At 40.1% G+C, this 18,564-nt stretch overlaps 1 protein-coding gene across 2 annotated transcripts; it reads left to right on the top strand.

Annotated features, from left to right (window-relative positions):
- Window positions 1–5,875: 5,875 nt before the first annotated feature.
- On the top strand, window positions 5,876–6,506 carry LOC106700505 (keratin-associated protein 4-7). Of its 2 annotated transcripts, none has more exons than XM_070388834.1 (2): window positions 5,876–6,180; window positions 6,269–6,506. In XM_070388834.1, exons 1-2 carry the CDS (start codon window positions 5,876–5,878, stop codon window positions 6,504–6,506), a joined length of 543 nt encoding a protein of 180 aa, XP_070244935.1. The 2 variants fall into 2 exon arrangements, with proteins under 2 accessions (XP_070244935.1, XP_070244934.1); XM_070388833.1 differs by having other exon boundaries at window positions 5,876–6,261; window positions 6,299–6,506.
- Window positions 6,507–18,564: the final 12,058 nt, after the last annotated feature.

The following is an 18,564-nucleotide window of genomic DNA, read 5'->3' as shown; positions in this document are numbered from 1 at the left end:
ATTTCTCCCTGCAATCTTGATTCCAGCCTGTGATTCATCCAGCCCGGCAATTTGCATGATGTACTCTGCATATAAGTTATATAAGCAGAGTGCCAATATACAGCCTTGACATACTCTTTTCCTGATTTTGAACTAGTCTGTTGTCCCATGCCCAGTTCTAATTGTTGCTTCCTGACCCTCATACAGGTTTCTCCAGAGATAGGTAATGTGGTGTTTTTCTCATCTCTTTAAAAATTTTCAACAGTTTATTGTGATCCACACAAAGGCTTTAGTACAGTCAATGTAGCAATAAGTAGATGCGTTTCTCTAATTCCCTTGCTTTTTCTGTGATCCACAAATGTTGGCAATTTGATCTCTGGTTCCTCTGCCTTTTCTAAATCCAGCTTGTACATCTGGAAGTTCTGAGTTCACTAACTGCTGAAGCCTAGCTTGCAGGATTTTGAGCATAATCTTGCTAGCATGTGAAACGAACACAATTGTACAGTAGTTGGAACATTCTTTGGCATTGCCTTTCTTTAGGGTTGGAATGAAAATGGAACTTTTCCAGTCCTGAGGTCACTGCTTTTTCCAAATTTGCTGGCATATTAAATGCAGCACTTTAAACAGCATCATCTTTTAGGATTTGAAATAGCTCAGCTGAAATTCCATCACCTCCACTAGTTTTATTCATAGTAAATATGCCTAAGGCCCACTTGACTTCATACTCCAGGAGGTCTGACTCGAAGTGAGTGACCACACCATCATGGTTATCTGTGTCATTAAGACTTTTTACATACAATTCTTCTGTGTTTTCTTGCCACCTCTTACTGAATCTCTTCTGCTTCTATTAGGTCCTTACTGTTTCTGTCTATATCATGTCCACCCTTGCATGAAATGTTTCCTTGATATCTCCAGTCTTCTTGAAGAGATCTCTAGTCTTTCCCCTTCTATTGTTTTTGTGTGTTTTCTGCAATGTTCACTTAAGAAGACCTTCTCATCTCTCCTTGCTATTCTCTGGAACTCTGCACTCAGTTGGGTATATCTTTCCCTCTCTCCCTTGCCTTTCACTTCTCTTCTTTCCTCAGCTATTTGCAAAGCCTCCTCAGACAACCACTTTGCCTTCTTGCATTTCTTTTTCTTTGGGATGGTTTTGGTCATTGCATCCTCTACAATGTTACAAACCTCAGTTCACAGTTCTTCAGGCACTCTGTCTGCTGGATCTAATCTCTTGAATCTATTCATCACCTCCACTGTATAACCATAATGGATTTGATTTAGGTCATTCCTGAATGGCCTAGAGGTTTTCCCTACTTTCTTCCATTTAAGCTTGAATTTTGCAATAAGGAGCTGATGATCTGAGCCACAGTCAGGCTCCAGGTCTTGTTTTTGCTGACTGTATAGAACTTGCTGCAAAGAATATAATCAATCTGATTTTGGAATGGACCATTTGATGACATCCATGTGTAGAGTCGTCTCTTGGGTTGTTGGCAAAGGATGTTTGCTGTGACCAGTGTGTTATGTGTTCTCTTGACAAAACTCTGTTAGCCTTTGCCCTTCTTCATTTTGTACTCCAAGGTCAAACTTACTCCAGGTATCTCTTGACTTTCTACTTTTGCATTCCAATCCCCTGCAATGAAAAGGACATCTTTTATTTATTTTTTTTCTTTTTGGTGTCAGTTCTAGAAGGTCTTATAGGTCTTCATAGAAAGAGTCAACTTCAGCTTCTTTGGCATCAGTGGTTGGGGCAAAGCCTTGGATTATTGTTGAATGGTTTGCTTGGAAATGAACCAAGATCACTCTGTCATTTTTGAGACTGCACCCAAGTACTGCATTTCAGACACTTTTGTTGACCATGACGGCTACTCCATTTCTTCAAAGGGATTCTTGCCCACAGGAGTACATATGATGGTCATCTGAATTAAATTCTCCCATTTCCGTCCATTTTATTTCACTCACTGATTCCTAGGATATGGATGTTCACCCTTGCCATCTGCTTGGTCACATTCAGTTTATCCTGATTCATGGACCTAACATTCCAGGTTCCTATGCAACATTGTTCTTTACAGCATCAGACTTTACTTTCACCACTAGTCACATCCACAACTGAGTGTCATTTCCACTTTGGTCCAGCTGCTTCATCTTTCTGGAGCTATTAGTGATTGCCCTCTGCTCTTCCCCAGTAGCATATTGGATACCTTCCCACCTGGGGTTTTATCTTCCAGTGTCATATCTTTTTGCCTTTTCATACTATTTGTGGGGTTCTTCTCATAACAAGAATGATGGAGTGGTTTGCCATTTCCTCCTCTGGCAGGCCATATTTTGTCAGAACTCTTCACTATGGCCTGTCTATCTTGGGTGGCCCTGCATGACATGGCTCATAGCTTCATTGAGTTATGCAAGCCCCTTCACCATGACAAGGCTGTGACCCATGAAGATATCAGCAGTATATTTTATATATATTTACATTATATGTCACTATATATATTACATATATAGTAAAAACTACTTGATTAAAGCCAACAAATTGATCAATTGATGATACCAATACATGGAACAGGCTAAATAAGCCACATTATGTCCAGAGAATGGGCTACTTTGTGGCTGAGAATGGAATGAAGAATATCTGAACATACTACTATAAAGTAATCTCTGGGATAAATTGTTAAATGAGAAAAAGCAACTTGGAGTCAAGTGTGTATATTATATAACCATTTATCCAAGAAACAAAGGAGCTACAGATATGCAAAAATGTTTTTGAAATAGCAATAAGAAGGAAAACTTTAAATTATAAAAATGACTATCTATGGGGAGCAAGGGAATGCATGGAGGGATTAGGAATAACTTCTTTGGATAAGCCTGGCTTTGTGGAATTTACTTTGGAGCCACACATACTTTGTGTAATTACACAAACAAATTTAGAAAGTGATTCCTAGAAATGCAAAGAAAACACTGGTGATGTGCTCCATTCCATGCATGTTGATGATGATATATGGTCCAAGTGTTCACCTCAGGTGTTTACCGTCCAGCTGGAGACAGACATTTAGGTATAGTCCGATGTGCAAAATTCTAGTGTTGCAAATGTAATCAAGTAGAATGGAGGAGCAGATGATTTTTCTTTAAATATGTCAAGGAAAACCATAAGAAGAGACTTCTAAGCTGGAACTCAAATGAAAAATAAAAAAATACTGAGTTGTTATAGGAAAAGGAACATTCTAAGGAGCTATAACAGCATAATCAAAGGTGTGGAATTAGTGTTATTTATACTTCATGGACTGGCTTCCACAGTGGCTCAACAGGTAAAGAAACTGCCTGCCAATGCAGGAGACACAAGAGATGTAGTTCAGTCCCTGATCAGGAAGATCCCCTGGAGAAGGAAATGGCAACCCAGTCCAGTATTCTTGCCTGAAGGATCCCAGGAACACAGGAGCCTGGTGGGCTACAGTCCATGGGGTCACAAAGAGTTGGACAAGACTGAGTGCTCATGCACACATACACATACTTTATAGACTATTTAGATTATAGGCTTTGCAACCTTAATTCGTTCTTATGTGGACTCTTAGAGAATAGCAAGTACCTCATGGGGTCTTTGATAAGAAAAATCAAGGTAATAAATACAAAGCATTCAGCAGAATATTGGGCACATGGCAAGCACTTACAAATAGTAGCCATCTATATTATCTCATTTTTTTGGAAAGTATGTAATGCTTGTATTTATTTTTGGCATTATTCTGGCCTTTTAATAGATGATATATTATTGGAAAGAAAGAAATAACAAATATAAAATACATAATTTTAAGGCAAAAATAACATTTTAAGATTTAAGAGTACTCAGAGAACTGTTTAAGCTAAGGCAAAAGATCTATGACTATTGTGAAAAAGAAACATTAGTTCCAATATATTGGCTGGAAGGTTTTCCCAGGATATTTTTTATTATAATATTTTATTGGAGTATGGTTGATTTACGTTATGTTAGTTTCTATTGTACAGCAAAGTAAGCCAGTTACACATACACTTATGAAAGTGAAAGTAAAATTCACTCAGTCGTGTCCAACTCTTTGCGACCCCTTGGACTATACAGTCCATGGAATTCCCCAGGCCAGAATACAGGAGTGGGTAGCCATTCCCTTCACCAGGGGATCTTCCCAACCCAGGGATTGAACCCATGTCTCCTGCATTGCAGGTGGTTTCTTTACCAGCTGAGCCAGTAGGGAAGACCAAGAATACTGGAGTGGGTAGCCTGTCTCTTCTCCAGCGAATCTTCCTGACCCAGGTATCGAACCAGGGTCTCCTGCCTTGCAGGTGGATTCTTTACCAACTGAGCTATCAGGGAAGCCCACACATACACGCATATCCACTCTTTTTTAGATGCTGTTTCCTTACAGGTACTACAGAGTATTGAGTAAAGTTTCCTGTCCTATTCAGTTCAGTTCAGTTCAGTTCAGTTCAGTTGCTGAGTCGTGCTCGACTCTTTGCAACCCCATGAATCGCAGCACACCAGGCCTCCCTGTCCATCACCAACTCCCAGAGTTCACTCAGACTCACGTCCATCGAGTCAGTGATGCCATCCAGCCATCTCATCCTCTGTTGTCCCCTTCTCCTCCTGCCCCCAATCCCTCCCAGCATCAGAGTCTTTTCCAAAGAGTCAACTCTTCGAATGAGGTGGCTAAAGTACTGGAGTTTCAGCTTTAGCATCATTCCTTCCATTCAGTAGGTTCTCTTTATGTTAGTTATCTATATACAGTAGTGTATATACAACAATCCCAATTTCCCAATTTATCCTTGTTTTAAACACATAATGCTTGTTTTGGAAACTCATGCTTTGGTGTTTTGAGTACTTGTCAAAATCTTGCCTTTTAACATATTTGACTGTCTGTAGGATAATGAGCATGGAGAAGAAAATGGCAACCTACTCCAGTATTCTTTCCTGAAAAATCCTATGGACAGAGGAGCCTGGAGGGCTACAGTCTGAAGGGTCACAAAGAGTTGAACATGACTGAGCGACTAAGCTTGAGCAGGAGAATAAAAAGCAAGGCTTGCCTATTTATAGCCTCTTTAAGCAGAATGACTTGAATTCAAATTTTTAAAAGAGTACAAGAAAAAGATGCTTTAAATGAAACCTTCTATATAATGCAGAATTCATTGCATATGTTGGTGTATGAAGATAGGTCAAACCCACTCATTTTTAGCACACTATAGGGAAAAGTTCTTAGCACTGAAAAGGAAAAATTAAAAGCTAACTCTTGGGGTAGTCATTACAATGAGACTGGAAGTCTTTTGTAACCCCCTGACTCTCTAATCAGCCAGGAAACACAACCTAGTCTTCTCTCCTTGTACAAAAGTGTGTCAATAAGCTTACCTCCCCACCACAGTCTCCCCACACTATACACAAAACCCCAACAAGAGTCTTTCCTCTTATTTCCTTATCAGCACTCTGCCTGTCAGCAGCATGCATTATTTCCACTTTGACATGAAAAGAGACAGGGCCATTCTCAAAGTAGTATCATGGAGTTATACACAAAGAAGGAAAAAAGTGACACATAAAATTTCAGTAATAGAATATCACATGATATTTCCAACTTAGAAGACACATTAGAGGAAGAAAAACAAAGTGGTTACACACGGCTTAACAAGATTCAGTGAATCATAACAATAGAAAAAAGGAAATGATGCCTTAGATATTGATGCTTTCGCATAATTAACCTCATAAACACAACTATGAACTTAGTAGTAATGTTAATTGATTATCCAGAAGGAAAAATAACAAGGAAAAACATTGCTCATGGTAAGACCAGTTAAACGCAGAGTATAAAAAGAGACAGGAGTAAGGAAACAGTCAAAAACAAGAAGCCACCCTCTTGCAAGCCCACTCTTGAACTCCACTCCTTCCATTGACACCATGGTCAGCTCCTGTTGTGGCTCCGTCTGCTCTGACCAGAGCTGTGGCCGAAGTCTCTGCCTGGAGACCTGCTGCCGGCCCAGCTGCTGCCAGACCACCTGCTGCAGGACCACCTGCTGCCGCCCCAGCTGTGCTGTGTCCAACTGCTGCCACCCTGTCTGCTGCCAGCCCACCTGCCCTCGCCCCACCTGCTGCATCTCTAGCTGCTACCGCCCCTCCTGCTGTGGTTCCAGCTGTGGTTCCAGCTGCTGCAGGCCTACCTGCTGCATCTCCAGCTGCTGCAGGCCCCAGTGCTGCCAGCCTGTGTGCTGCCAGCCCACCTGCTCTCGCCCCACCTGCTGCATCTCTAGCTGCTGCCGCCCCTCCTGCTGTGTTTCCAGCTGTGGGTTCCAGCTGCTGCAGGCCTACCTGCTGCATCTCCAGCTGCTGCAGGCCCCGGTGCTGCCAGTCTGTGTGCTGCCAGCCCACCTGCTCCCGCATCTCCAGCTGCTGCCGCCCCTCTTGCTGTGGCTCCAGCTGCTGCCTGCGCCCAGTGTGTGGCCGGGTCTCCTGCCACACCACTTGCTATCGCCCCACCTGTGTCATCTCCACCTGTCCCCGCCCCGTGTGCTGTCCTTCTTCTTGCTGCTAAGCCCGCCACCCTGTGACCACTGTCTCTGTTTACCTCTGTCCCCACTAATGCAGACCCTTCTTCTGTGCTGATCATTAGGACAGGGGCTGGGGCTGATGTTGCTGAACTGATTTGGGTCTCATGATTTTAATGAGCCCACCACAGGTCCACTATCTCTGTGAGCACATTCTGGCGTCAGTCCAAATTCTACTTGTTTGGACCTCTCCCCTTCATCCAAGTGTGAATTTGTTTGTATTAGTAACATACCAACTCTTGTGTTGATCAATTCGCTTCAAATTCTCCTTCTTAACTTTTGGCCTTCAAGTCATCAAGCAGCTAAAATTCAATTTCAATATTTCTGCATTATGAATTTTTATAGTTGCTCTCTTAATGGCTCCAGTGAAAATTTTCCTTTATCATTTTTATTCCCCAAATTTTCCTAAGTTGTAACTCTATGCCGAAAATAAACTATCACTTTCCTATATGAAACTTGTAGTGTGATGATACATTTCTTTGAGATTTTTTATGCATTCTGGACAACTGTATTTTACCTACACTTGTAGAATAGATAACATGGCTTTGTTAATTTCACAATAGAGGTTAAGCTTCCTAGTCACAGCTCAGGTCTCATTGTAAGTCTCCTTAGTTCTTAGACAAAATAGATATTCTCAGGAATTCATGAATAAAAATCAAAGAAATGATACCTTCTGCAAAATCTTGAAATAATTAATGCTCTATGGGACCTCTTTTTCATACTGTCTACCTGTGAAATCAGTTAATAATTGTAAGAATAATGGAACTGAATGTTTGTAGCTGGGAGAAAACACAATGAAAGATTAAAGGTGATATGTTAGAAATTAAAAGAAAGGACAGATGTAAAAGCCAGAAGTTTCATTAAAGTCGAAGTCAAAGTGTTAGTCGCTAAGCCGTGTCTGTCTCTGTGCAACCCCATGGACTGTAGCCTGCCTGCCTTCTATTAGTCCATGGAATTCTCCAGGCAAGAATACTGGAGTGGGTTGCCATTCCCTTCTCCAGGGGATCTTCTTACCCAGTGATTGAAACCTGGTCTCCCGCTTTGCTGGCAGATTTTTTACCACCTGAGCCACAGTTCAGTTCAGTTCAGTTCAGTCACTCAGTCATGTCCGACTCTTTGCGACCCCATGAACTGCAGCACGCCAGGCCTCCCTGTCCATCACCAACTCCCAGAGTTCACTCAAACTCATGTCCATCGAGTCGGTGATGCCATCCAGCCATCTCATCCTCTGTCGTCCCCTTCTCCTCCTGCCCCCAATCCCTCCCAGCATCAGGGTCTTTTCCAATGAGTCAGCTCTTCATACTGGAGTTTCAGCTTTAGCATCATTCCTTCCAAAGAAATCCTAGGGCTGATCTCCTTCAGAATGGACTGGTTGGATCTCCTTGCAGTCCAAGGGACTCTCAAGAGTCTTCTCCAACACCACAGTTCAAAAGCATCAATTCTTCGGTGCTCAGCCTTCTTCACAGTCCAACTCTCACATCCATACATGACCACTGGAAAAATCATAGCCTTGACTAGATGGACCTTTGTTGTCAAAGTAATGTCTCTGCTTTTCAATATGCTATCTAGGTTGGTCATAACTTTCCTTCCAAGGAGTAAGCGTCTTTTAATTTCATGGCTGCAATCACCATCTGCAGTGATTTTGGAGCCCCCCAAAATAAAGTCTGACACTGTTTCCACTGTTTCCCCATCTATTTCCCATGAAGCGATGCGACCAGATGCCATGATCTTCGTTTTCTGAATGTTGAGCTTTAAGCCAACTTTTTCACTCTCCACTTTCACCTTCATCAACATGCTTTTTAGTTCCTCTTCACTTTCTGCCATAAGGGTGGTGTCATCTGCATATCTGAGGTTATTGATATTTCTCCTGGCAATCTTGATTCCAGCTTGTGTTTCTTCCAGTCCAGCATTCCTCATGATGTACTCTGCATATAAGTTAAATAAACAGGGTGACAATATACAGCCTTGATGAACTCCTTTTCCTATTTGGAACCAGTCTGTTGTTCCATGTCCAGTTCTAACTGTTGCTTCCTGACCTGCACACAAATTTCTCAAGAGGCAGATCAGGTGGTCTAGTATTCCCATCTCTTTCAGAATTTTCCACAGCTTATTGTGATCCACACAGTCAAAGGCTTTGGCATAGTCAATAAAGCAGAAATAGATGTTGTTCTGGAACTCTCTTGCTTTTTCCATGATCCAGCGGATGTTGGCAATTTGATCTCTTGTTCCTCTGCGTTTTCTAAAACCAGCTTGAACATCAGGAAGTTCACGGTTCACGTATTGCTGAAGCCTGGCTTGGAGAATTTTGAGCATTACTTTACTAGCGTGTGAGATGAGTGCGGTAGTTTGTGCGGTAGTTTAAACATTCTTTGGCATTGATTTTCAAGCCCAAAGGAAACTTTCATTGGCAGCATAGAAATCGACTCTCATCTCCTGCAGCTAGAGGGTAGATCAAGCTAAGGATCAAGCCTAGTTCAGTTCAGTTCAGTCTCTCAGGCATGCCCAACTCTTTGCGACCCCATGGACTGCAGCACGCCAGTCTTCCCTTTCCATCACCAGCTCCGTAGCTTACTCAAACTCATGTCCATCGAGTTGGTGATGCCATCCAACCATCTCATCCTCTGTCATCCCCTTCTCTCCCCAGCACCAGGGTCTTTTCAGATGAGTCAGTTCTTCACATCAGGTGGCCAAATATTGAAGTTTCAACTTCAGCATCAGTCCTTCCAATGAAAATTCAGGACTGATTTCCTTTAGGATGGACTGGTTGCATCTCCTGTAGTACTGGAAAAACCATAGCCTTGACTAGATGGACTTTAGTTGGCAAAGGAATGTCTCTGCTTTTTAATATGCTGTCTAGTTTGGTCATAACTTTTCTTCCAAGAAGCAAGCGTCATTTAATTTCCTGGCTGCAGTCACCATCTGTAGTGATTTTGGAGCCCCAAAACTAAAGTCTGTCACTGTTTCCATTGTTTCCCTATCTATTTACCATAAAGTGATGGGACTGGATGCCATGATCTTCATTTTCTGAATGCTGAGCTTTAAGCCAACTTTTTCACTCTCCTCTTTCACTTTCATCAAGAGGCTCTTTAGTTCTTCTTCACTTTCTGCCATAAAGGTGGTGTCATCTGCACATCTGAGGTTATTGATATTTCTCCTGGGGATCTTGATTCCAGCTTGTGCTTCTTCCAGCCCAGCATTTCTCATGATGTACTCTGCATATAAGTTAAATAAGCAGACAGAGGGCAGACAAACTGAAATCACAATTACAGAAAACTGGTGAATCTGACCACATGGACCACAGCCTTGTCTAACTCAATGAAACTAAGCCATGTCGTGTGGGGCCACCCAAGATGGACGGGTCATGGAGGAGAGGTCTGACAGAATGTGGTCCACTGGAGAAGGGAATGGCAAACCACTTCAGTATTCTTGCCTTGAGAACCCCATGAACAGTATGACTAGAGTTGCTACAACATAATTTGTCCAGAAAATGGCTGAACTTGCTAATGAGAGACTATATTCCCAAAAGATACGCAGGACTCTGACTGCTTCATAGTTAGTGGTGTTCTTTTTCCATCAGGAAGCACATATTGTCTGGTTGTCTTTCTTTTTGTGATATTAGCTGCTGTGGGTGATTATTGCCTAGAACCCCTTCTTCATTAGCCACAACAAAAACATCATTTTGCAGTTCTATTATTCCTCTGCCATGTATTACCTAGAATAATTCCATAAAGAGAAAATTCCCCTCATCAGTGTTTGGTTATCTTGAGGAATAGTATCTGCAGAAAAGGCAAAATAAATGCTTGAGTCTTTCTCTTTATTTAGCAGGGTACCTCCTTCAAAAGAAACCAAAGAGTTTTTTTAAATTCCCACCAATATGGACTTATGGATTTCAATACACTTGACGGTGTATCAATCCATTCCAGCTCACATGCCAAGTGATGTTCAAATAAGCAACTTCCAATTGGCCTTGGGTTTTTGTGAATGAATCTGGTAGTCCTCAAGGACTTCCTTGTTTTTAATATAACAAGATATTCCAAATTCATTTGTATATTTCTTTCCCTAGACTTTTAATCACTCCTTTCTCCAAGGAGTCCTATTTCTTTCAGAGGGAAACACTGTTTGAGACCATAAATTGAAATATGAGAATGCTCATTACCCCTAAAGCATTTTCTATCAGCCTTTTCAGTGTTTACAACTAGAAGACATAAATATAAAGGCAGATCATGTTATGAGTTTCTACTGAGAACTACGGGGTTTTTACTTAACTTCAGATACCTTTACCTACAAATCTCATTTCTACCAGTGCCCCAAATACCTCAGTGACACCAGTGTAATAACTCACTTTGTTTATTCCTCAATGTTTGCATACCAGTTCAGAATAATATCACCAACATTAAAACCAATGTTTTTAATTGTTACTGAAAATAAACTTAAGATTGCTTTTTAGCTTTTAAAACAATCTTGGAACTGTTCCTGTCCCTGAAGTTATACCTCAATATATAGTTACGTTCCTTTGTTGCTGTTGTTATTTTAACAATTCTGAGAAATTTTTGAAAATTTGTTTTTTATAATTTTGCAAAATATTTGCATAGGTTCAAAGTCAAAGCTACAGAACAGGATGTATTCAATGAGATTTAGCTTTTATCCTTTGTCTTCTCTATCCTATTCCCTCCACCCTTTATGGTCAAGATTTTTTTTTTAACATAAGTATTTTTATTTTTTTTTACTTTACAATATTGTATTGGTTTTGCCATACATCAGCATGAATCCGCCACGGGTGTACACATGTTCCCCATCCTGAACCCCCTTCTCACCTCCCTCCCCATACCATCCCTCTGGGTCAAGATTTTTTAAAATTATGAGTAATACTGCCATTACTTTTTTTCAGCCTTGTTAACATACAATTGACATACAAAACCTACATATACTTAAAATGTACAATTTGCTGTTTTATATGTGCATACTCATGAAATCAACACTACCATCAAGATAAAGCACACCCATACTCTCTTTTGTGGGTGTGCTTCTCTCCCATCCCCTGCCCATGGGCAACTGCCATTCTGGTCACTATAAATTTATTTGCATTTTCTGGAATTTCATGTAAATGAAATTCTTCACTCTGTACTCTATCTTGCCTGGCTGTTCACTCAGCCCAATTAGACTGAGATTCATGTGGTTGTCTGTATTACTAGTTCATTTCTTTTTATTGCTGAGAAATGTGGACTTGTAACATTTTTTTATCCACTCACTTGTTGATGGACACTTGGGTTGTTTCTGGATTATTTTTTCTATCACAAATAAAGTCACCATGAATGTTTGTGAACAAGTCTTTGTACAGATCTATACTTTAAATTTCTCTTGGGTAAATACTTTGAAGTGGAAGGGTTAGGTCATATGGTAGGTGTATCTTTAACTCTTTAAGAAAGTGTCAAACTGTTTCACAAAGTGATTGTGCCATTTGATGTCCCTTCGTTGTACAACAGCTTCAATAACTTCACATTAACATCAATGTTTGCTAAGATCAGTCTTGTTAATTTTAACCATTGTAGGTGTGTGTGGGCTTCCCAGATAGCACTAGTGGTGAAGAGCCCACCTGCCAGTGCAGGAGACAGAAAAGAAGAGGGTTCAATGCCTGGGTTGTGAAGATCTCCTGGAGGAGGGCATGGCAACCCACTCCAGTATTCTTGCCGGAAAATTCCATGGACAGAGAAACCTGGTGGGCTACAGTCCATAGGGTTATAAAGAGTTGAACATGACTGAAGAGACTTTGTATGCAGAGTGTGTATAGTGTTATTGTGATTTTAACTTGTATTTTCCTAATGGTTAATGTTGTTGTACATCTTTTCCTGGGTTTCCTTGCCTTCTGTGTATTTTCATTGGTGAATTTCAAATCTTTTGTTCATTTGGAGGTAGAGGGTTATTCATTTTCTTATTATTGAATGGTAAGAATTCGAGTTCTTTATATGTTCTATAAACAGATTATTTGTTAGATTATGTTCTGTATTTTCTCCAAGTATTCGGCTTACCCTTTTATCGCCCAAACAGTATCCTTTGAAGAAAAAAAAAATTTCATTTTGATGCTGCTGCTGCTGCTAAGTCGCTTCAGTCGTGTCCAACTCTGTGTGACCCCATAGACCGCAGCCCACCAGGCTCCTCTGTCCCTGGGATTCTCCAGGCAAGAACACTGGAGTGGGTTGCCATTTCCTTCTCCACTGCATGAAAGTGAAAGTGAAGTTGCTCAGTCTCGACCAACTCGTAGCAACCCCATGGAATGCAGCCCACCAGGCTCCTCCATCCATGGGATTTTCCAGGCAAGAGTACTGGAGTGGCTTGCCATTGCCTTCTCCGTTCATTTTGATAGAGTCCAATTAATTGATTGTTCTGGGATGAAATTAAGTTACTTAATAGTTTGATCCTCTCAAGACTTACTTGTAAGCTGTGTGAAATAGTACCAGAGCAGCTTTACTCCAGAAAAATTTGCCCCACTCTTGAGTCAATACCTTTCAGAGAATTCTAACCCTGATTTATGAGACTCTTCACTCTGAACCATTGGAAACATGGGACTATTTCTGGCCCAGTGTCAGCTCTAAGGATTGCTCCCTCTGCCTTTTACTGGGATGACTAGGGGTGGGGTTCTCTGCCCTTGACTAGTTTCTTCGCATGCATGCACTGATGGGTAATTAGCTCAACACTCTAGGTGGACTTTCTGAGGATCTCTGGGGTTCTCTATGCAGCTCTCTCCTCTCTAGTATCCTGCCCTGCAAATTCTAGCTGTCTTTCCTCCTTCATCCCAGCTCCATCTCAAGTCAGCATAATTACCAGGCTCTATCTGATTCTCCCTCTTGGAGCGGCATCCCAGAAACTCTCTTCAAGAGATAAACTGGGGCAGTCCTAGGATCATCTTTGTTGTTTCCCCTCTCTAAGGCACCAGTGTTCTCTCTTGATTGCCGAGCCAATCCCCAGCACTCCCTCTTAGCTGGGAGTGTAAGTCCCTCTTTCTTGTTTTCTCTTTCTTTATTCTTCCGTTATTTTATAAAATGATGCAAGCAAATATTTTCTATATTTATTTTCTTGCTTTTTAGAGATATTGTAGAACACTACAGATATTTTATCCATTGGCTTGACCATATCTTAGCAATATATCCTTGACATCACTTCATAGTAGCATGTACAGATTCTCATCACTTTTTACCACCGAATATCAGGTTGGTTCAAAAGTAATTACGGTTTCTGTGAATTTTAAATCATTATAACTACGCTCAAATACATCTTTATCAGGAACCATTACAATCAACTCATTTTTGCTAATGAGAAATGTTTGTTTATTCCCGTAGCATAAAAATCCATGCTTCAGGGTTCATTGAATTCTTGGAAAGCATTTTCTGCCTCCTGAAAGTTGTGGAAGCATTTTCCCTGCAAAAACTTGTTGAGATGCTTGAAGTGGTAGTTGGTTGGCTAGACGTCAGATGAATATGGCAGATGAGGCAAAACTTCGTAGCCCAATTTGTCCATTTTTCGAGTGTTGGTTGTGTGACTTGCGGTCAATAATTGTCTTGGAGAATTGGGCCCTTTCTGTTAACCAATACCAGCTGCAAGCATTGTAGTTTTCAGTGTATCTTATTGATTTGCTGAGTATACTTCTCAGATGTAATGGTTTTGCCAGGATTTAGAAAAATGTAGTGGATCAGTTGGGCAGCAGACCACCAAACAGTGACCATGACCTTTTTTTGGTTGCAAATTTTGCTTTGGGAAATGCATTGGAACTTCTCAGTCCAACCGCTGAGCTGGTCATCAGTGGTTGTCATATAAAGTCCGTTTTTCATCACACGTCACAATCTGATTGAAAATGGTTCATTGTTGTTGTATACAGTAAGAGAAGACAAAATGATTTTTTTGATTTTCAGTCAGCTCATGATGTACCCACTCAAGGAGCTTTTTCATCTTTACAATTTGTTTCAAATGCCAAATGACTGTAGAATGGTTAATGTTGAGTTCGTTGGCAATTTTTTGTGTAGTTGTAAGGGGATCAGCTTCAGTGATTGCTCTCAATTGGTCGTTGTCAACTTCTGATGGCCGGCAACCATGTTCCTCATCTTCAAGGCTCTCATCTCCTTTGCAGAACTTCTTGAATCACCACTGCACTGTATGTTTGTTAGCAGTTCCTGAGCCAAATGCATTGTTGATGTTGTGAGGTGTCTCTGCTGCCTTTACACCCCATTTAAATTCGAATAAAAATATCACTTAAATTTATTTTTTGTCTAACATCATTTCTATAGTCTAAAATAAATATAAAACAAACAGCAAGTAATGTCATTAGCAAAAATCTAAGTGATAAATGTGCATTAAAATGATGCATAACATAACCACATGTATTTAAGAATGTATTCCAATATCAAACAGAAAATTTCAACAATGCAAAACTGCAATTACTTTTGTACCAACCTTAATATTATTCCATAATGGGAACACACTATATGCAGGGAGCTGGCATATTGCATACTGAGTGCATATTGCATATTGAGTGCAGCACTTTCCACAGCATCATCTTTCAGGATCTGGAATAGCTCAACTGGAATTCTATCACTGCCAGGAGCCAGCGTGAGGACCTCCACCCATGACAAAGGTCATGAGGAAGGAGGCTCAGCATACGCAAAGGCGGGATCAAGCCTCAGGAGTCCCCCTGGAAATTCTCGAGCATTTACACCCAAAACCAGAGTCTGCCTACTTTCTGCTTTGTGCTTTCACCTACACCTCTGACTTTACAGGGGGCTGTCCCCCACTACCTCTCTGAAAAAAGAGTTAGCTTACAGCTCCAGTTAATAATTCCTGGGTGTGACAGTGTTTCAACCTACAAACTCCTTTGGAAATCCTCTAGCCTGCCTGAATAGGTTTTTCCGGCCACATGTGATTGCTCAGAGCCTCCCAACTGTGAGAGGCATGAGATGTTCTAAACTGACTAAATACAGATTCCTTTGAGCAGTTAAAAGATTGATTAGAAATTGTATTGGTGAAGGATTTTCACTTTTTGGGCCAATGTTTGCTGCTAAGTTTCCATATCCCTTACCTGCTGTGTCCTTGGCAGTGTATTGATTAATATAATTGGTGTAAATAGTAGCTTTAATGTTTGTAACCTGGGACCCTTGAGTTAATTCTTTTTCTTGTTATAGCCCACCACACCTTTGCTCTGTAGGAATGCAACTTTATCTAATGCTTTTGGAGGGTGGCGCCTGACTTATCACCTTTAGAGAAAAATAAGTTTTCTGAAGAAAGGGTCTTAAAATGTTAACAGGCCTCCGGGCCAGAAGATGATGCAAATCACCTAAGCTTTTGCATAAGATAAGTTTGCAGGAAGAAAGCCTGGCTTGCTGCATGACTCTACCCCTTCCCCCATTATCCTCTATGCATAACTTAAGGTATAAAAACTACTTTGGAAAATAAAGTGCGGGCCTTGTTCACCAAAACTTGGTCTCACCATGTCGTTCTTTCTCTTACCTTCTGGCTGAATTATTCAGCCTCTTTTCTCCACTGAATTTCCTCACTGAGCTATCCTTATTTCAGCCTCTTTTCTCCACTGAATTTCCTCACTGAGCTATCCTTATTCCATTACTCTTTATATCCTTAATTAACGTTTAATTAAGCAATTGTTTCCTGATCCTCGCGGACGCCGTCCCGCTTCGAATTCCCTGGATCCACCGGGGCTGGAGCCCAGCAACTATAGTTTATTCACCAGTACCACATTGAAGGACATCAGATTTATCGTTGCTTTGTTTTTACAAATAGCACTGCTATGAATAATCTTGCATGTTTTCATATTTTTTCCTGAGTATTTTTTGGATAATTTATAGACTTGGAATAGCTGAATCAAAGAATAATGCTGCTAATTATTATCAAATCATCACAAGAAAATGATAAACAAACTTATTTCCATAGTCCTGTGATCAGAGAATGTTGTCAGATCTTGAATTTTTGACAGTCTCAAGGTGAGAAGTGGTATCCTGTATAATTTCATTCCTATTATTATGAGTGAGTTTGGGCATCTTTATATGTTGAAAAAACAGTTGCATTTTATTTTCCATCAGATTTTAGGCCTTTTATCCAACTGAATCTAATTTTATAAGCACTTTATATATTAAAGCCATTAACTCTTTGTCTTTGCCATACATTGCAAGTAATTTTATTTTCAATTCATCAGTTCATTATTATTCATTTTTTTTTTACTTTGTTTATGGGGGATTCCTTTGTATTTCTTTTTCATTACAATTAATTGTCTTTTCACTATTAGAACTTAATTGCCAAATGTATGTGTATACAGTTGAAAACTATTAAACAGAGTCCTCTTTAATGATGAGATCTTCTAGTGATTCCATTCCCATCTTGTAAGTGACTAGTTGACTCTCTTAGAAACATCTATTGCATAAATATCTTCCTTACCACACTCATTGTAACCAACCCAGAAAGGCATTCACCTCCCACCCCTAGACTGCAACCACCACCTGTCTTCCCACTTCCTGTCTCTCCACCCACCTCTAGCTAAGTAATATTTACAAAGCTGAGATATTGGTTCACAACTTTCTCCCAACTGTATGATGATATCCACTTTCCTTTGTATAAATTCAAGATTATCTTTAAATTCTCTCACTCTATCAGTGAACATTATTTTTTTTTTCTATTCTTCTACACTTACCAGCCAGACAAGTCATTTACTTCATCATAAGTCAACCTACGCCCTCATTCAATAATGTCCCCATTGTCTGCTCTTCTCTTCTCCATCCATCTAGATCATCTGTAGCATGTTAAAGGACAAGTAAATGCCCTGTGTTTTCAATAAATCCCATGGTCATTCAACTAACATTCACTCAGGGCAATTGCTGGGTATCATATCTATAAAACTGAATAAGACAGTGCCTAACCTCATAGGGGCAAACAGAAGGACTGGAAATAGACATACAAACTAGCTACAATCAAGTGTGATACTCTAGATCAGAGGCATATCTTAAAACAAAAGGAGGGAAGGACTCATTTTGAATGTGGTAGAAACCAAGAAAGACATTAGAGATGATTTTGTGTCTTGGCTGGACATTTAAGTACAAGCAAGAGTTTGCTGTGTTGACAAGGGAGAAAGCATATTTACACAAAAGAGACAGAAAGAAAATGACTTAGGAGTATAATATTCTTAACTTCTTTGAATGTTCTATGGGAGAACTACCTTCCCTGCTTACTGTGTGACTTCAATCTATCTGAGCCATATCACTTCATGTCAGAAGAATTAAGAAAATTGTGTTTACCTCACAAAGTCCTTGTGAAGTGTAAACAAGATAACAATTATAGAAGACTCAGAAAATTCCTAACATGTAGTAGGCACTCAAAAATAGTAACTATTAGTGTTATATTTCATAAAAGTATATGAATTTAAATATATAATTGGTATTTTGTTTAGTAATCACACTCTAAATAGCTGCAAACCTCATGTGTGTGTCTTATTTGTCTTATTCGAGTGTATGTGGGAAAGAAATTAAGCCTTAATCCCTTAATCTTTCATTTATATCAAGGAAAAATCTCAATATCTTGCTAAGAGACAATACCTCATAATACAAAAAAATATACTTCAATAATACTCAGTTATACATAGCCCATTGCGTATGTTGACATACTAAAATATAGGTTAAAAAAAAACTTATAATATGTAATCTTTGAGGAACATGTCAATAATAATTTAATAATGTTAAAAAGGACCCATCATGCCAAGGTGTTTTTACTATTTAGAAGTAGTGAATCACTGCACTACAACTCTTTCAAGGTGAATAGATCCAATAAAGAAAACACTTTATAGATAGAACTAATAAAGAAAGTGGCGCCAGTGGTAAAGAACCTGCCTGCCAGTGCAGGAGACATAAGAGACATGGATTCATTCCTGGACCAGGAAGATCCCCTGGAGGAGGGCAGGGCAACCCACTCCAGTACAGCACAATAAAGAAAACAGGCACTTCCTTTGGGATCTTTTAAAAAACTGAGACATTACTTTGCCAACAAAGGTCCGTCTAGTCA

This window comes from Bos mutus, chromosome 19 (genome assembly GCF_027580195.1).
Source record: "Bos mutus isolate GX-2022 chromosome 19, NWIPB_WYAK_1.1, whole genome shotgun sequence".
Taxonomy (NCBI): domain Eukaryota; kingdom Metazoa; phylum Chordata; class Mammalia; order Artiodactyla; family Bovidae; genus Bos; species Bos mutus.
Note: the sequence above shows the minus strand (reverse complement) of the source record. Positions and strands in the feature narration are given on the sequence as shown.

Coding starts and splice junctions, on each gene's coding strand:
- LOC106700505 (XM_070388833.1), top strand. CDS start 5,876: ATGGTCAGCTCCTGTTGTGGCTCCGTCTGCTCTGACCAGAGCTGTGGC. Junction 6,262..6,298: donor TGCTGTGTTTCCAGCTGTGG/GTTCCAGCTGCT, acceptor CTGCATCTCCAG/CTGCTGCAGGCCCCGGTGCT.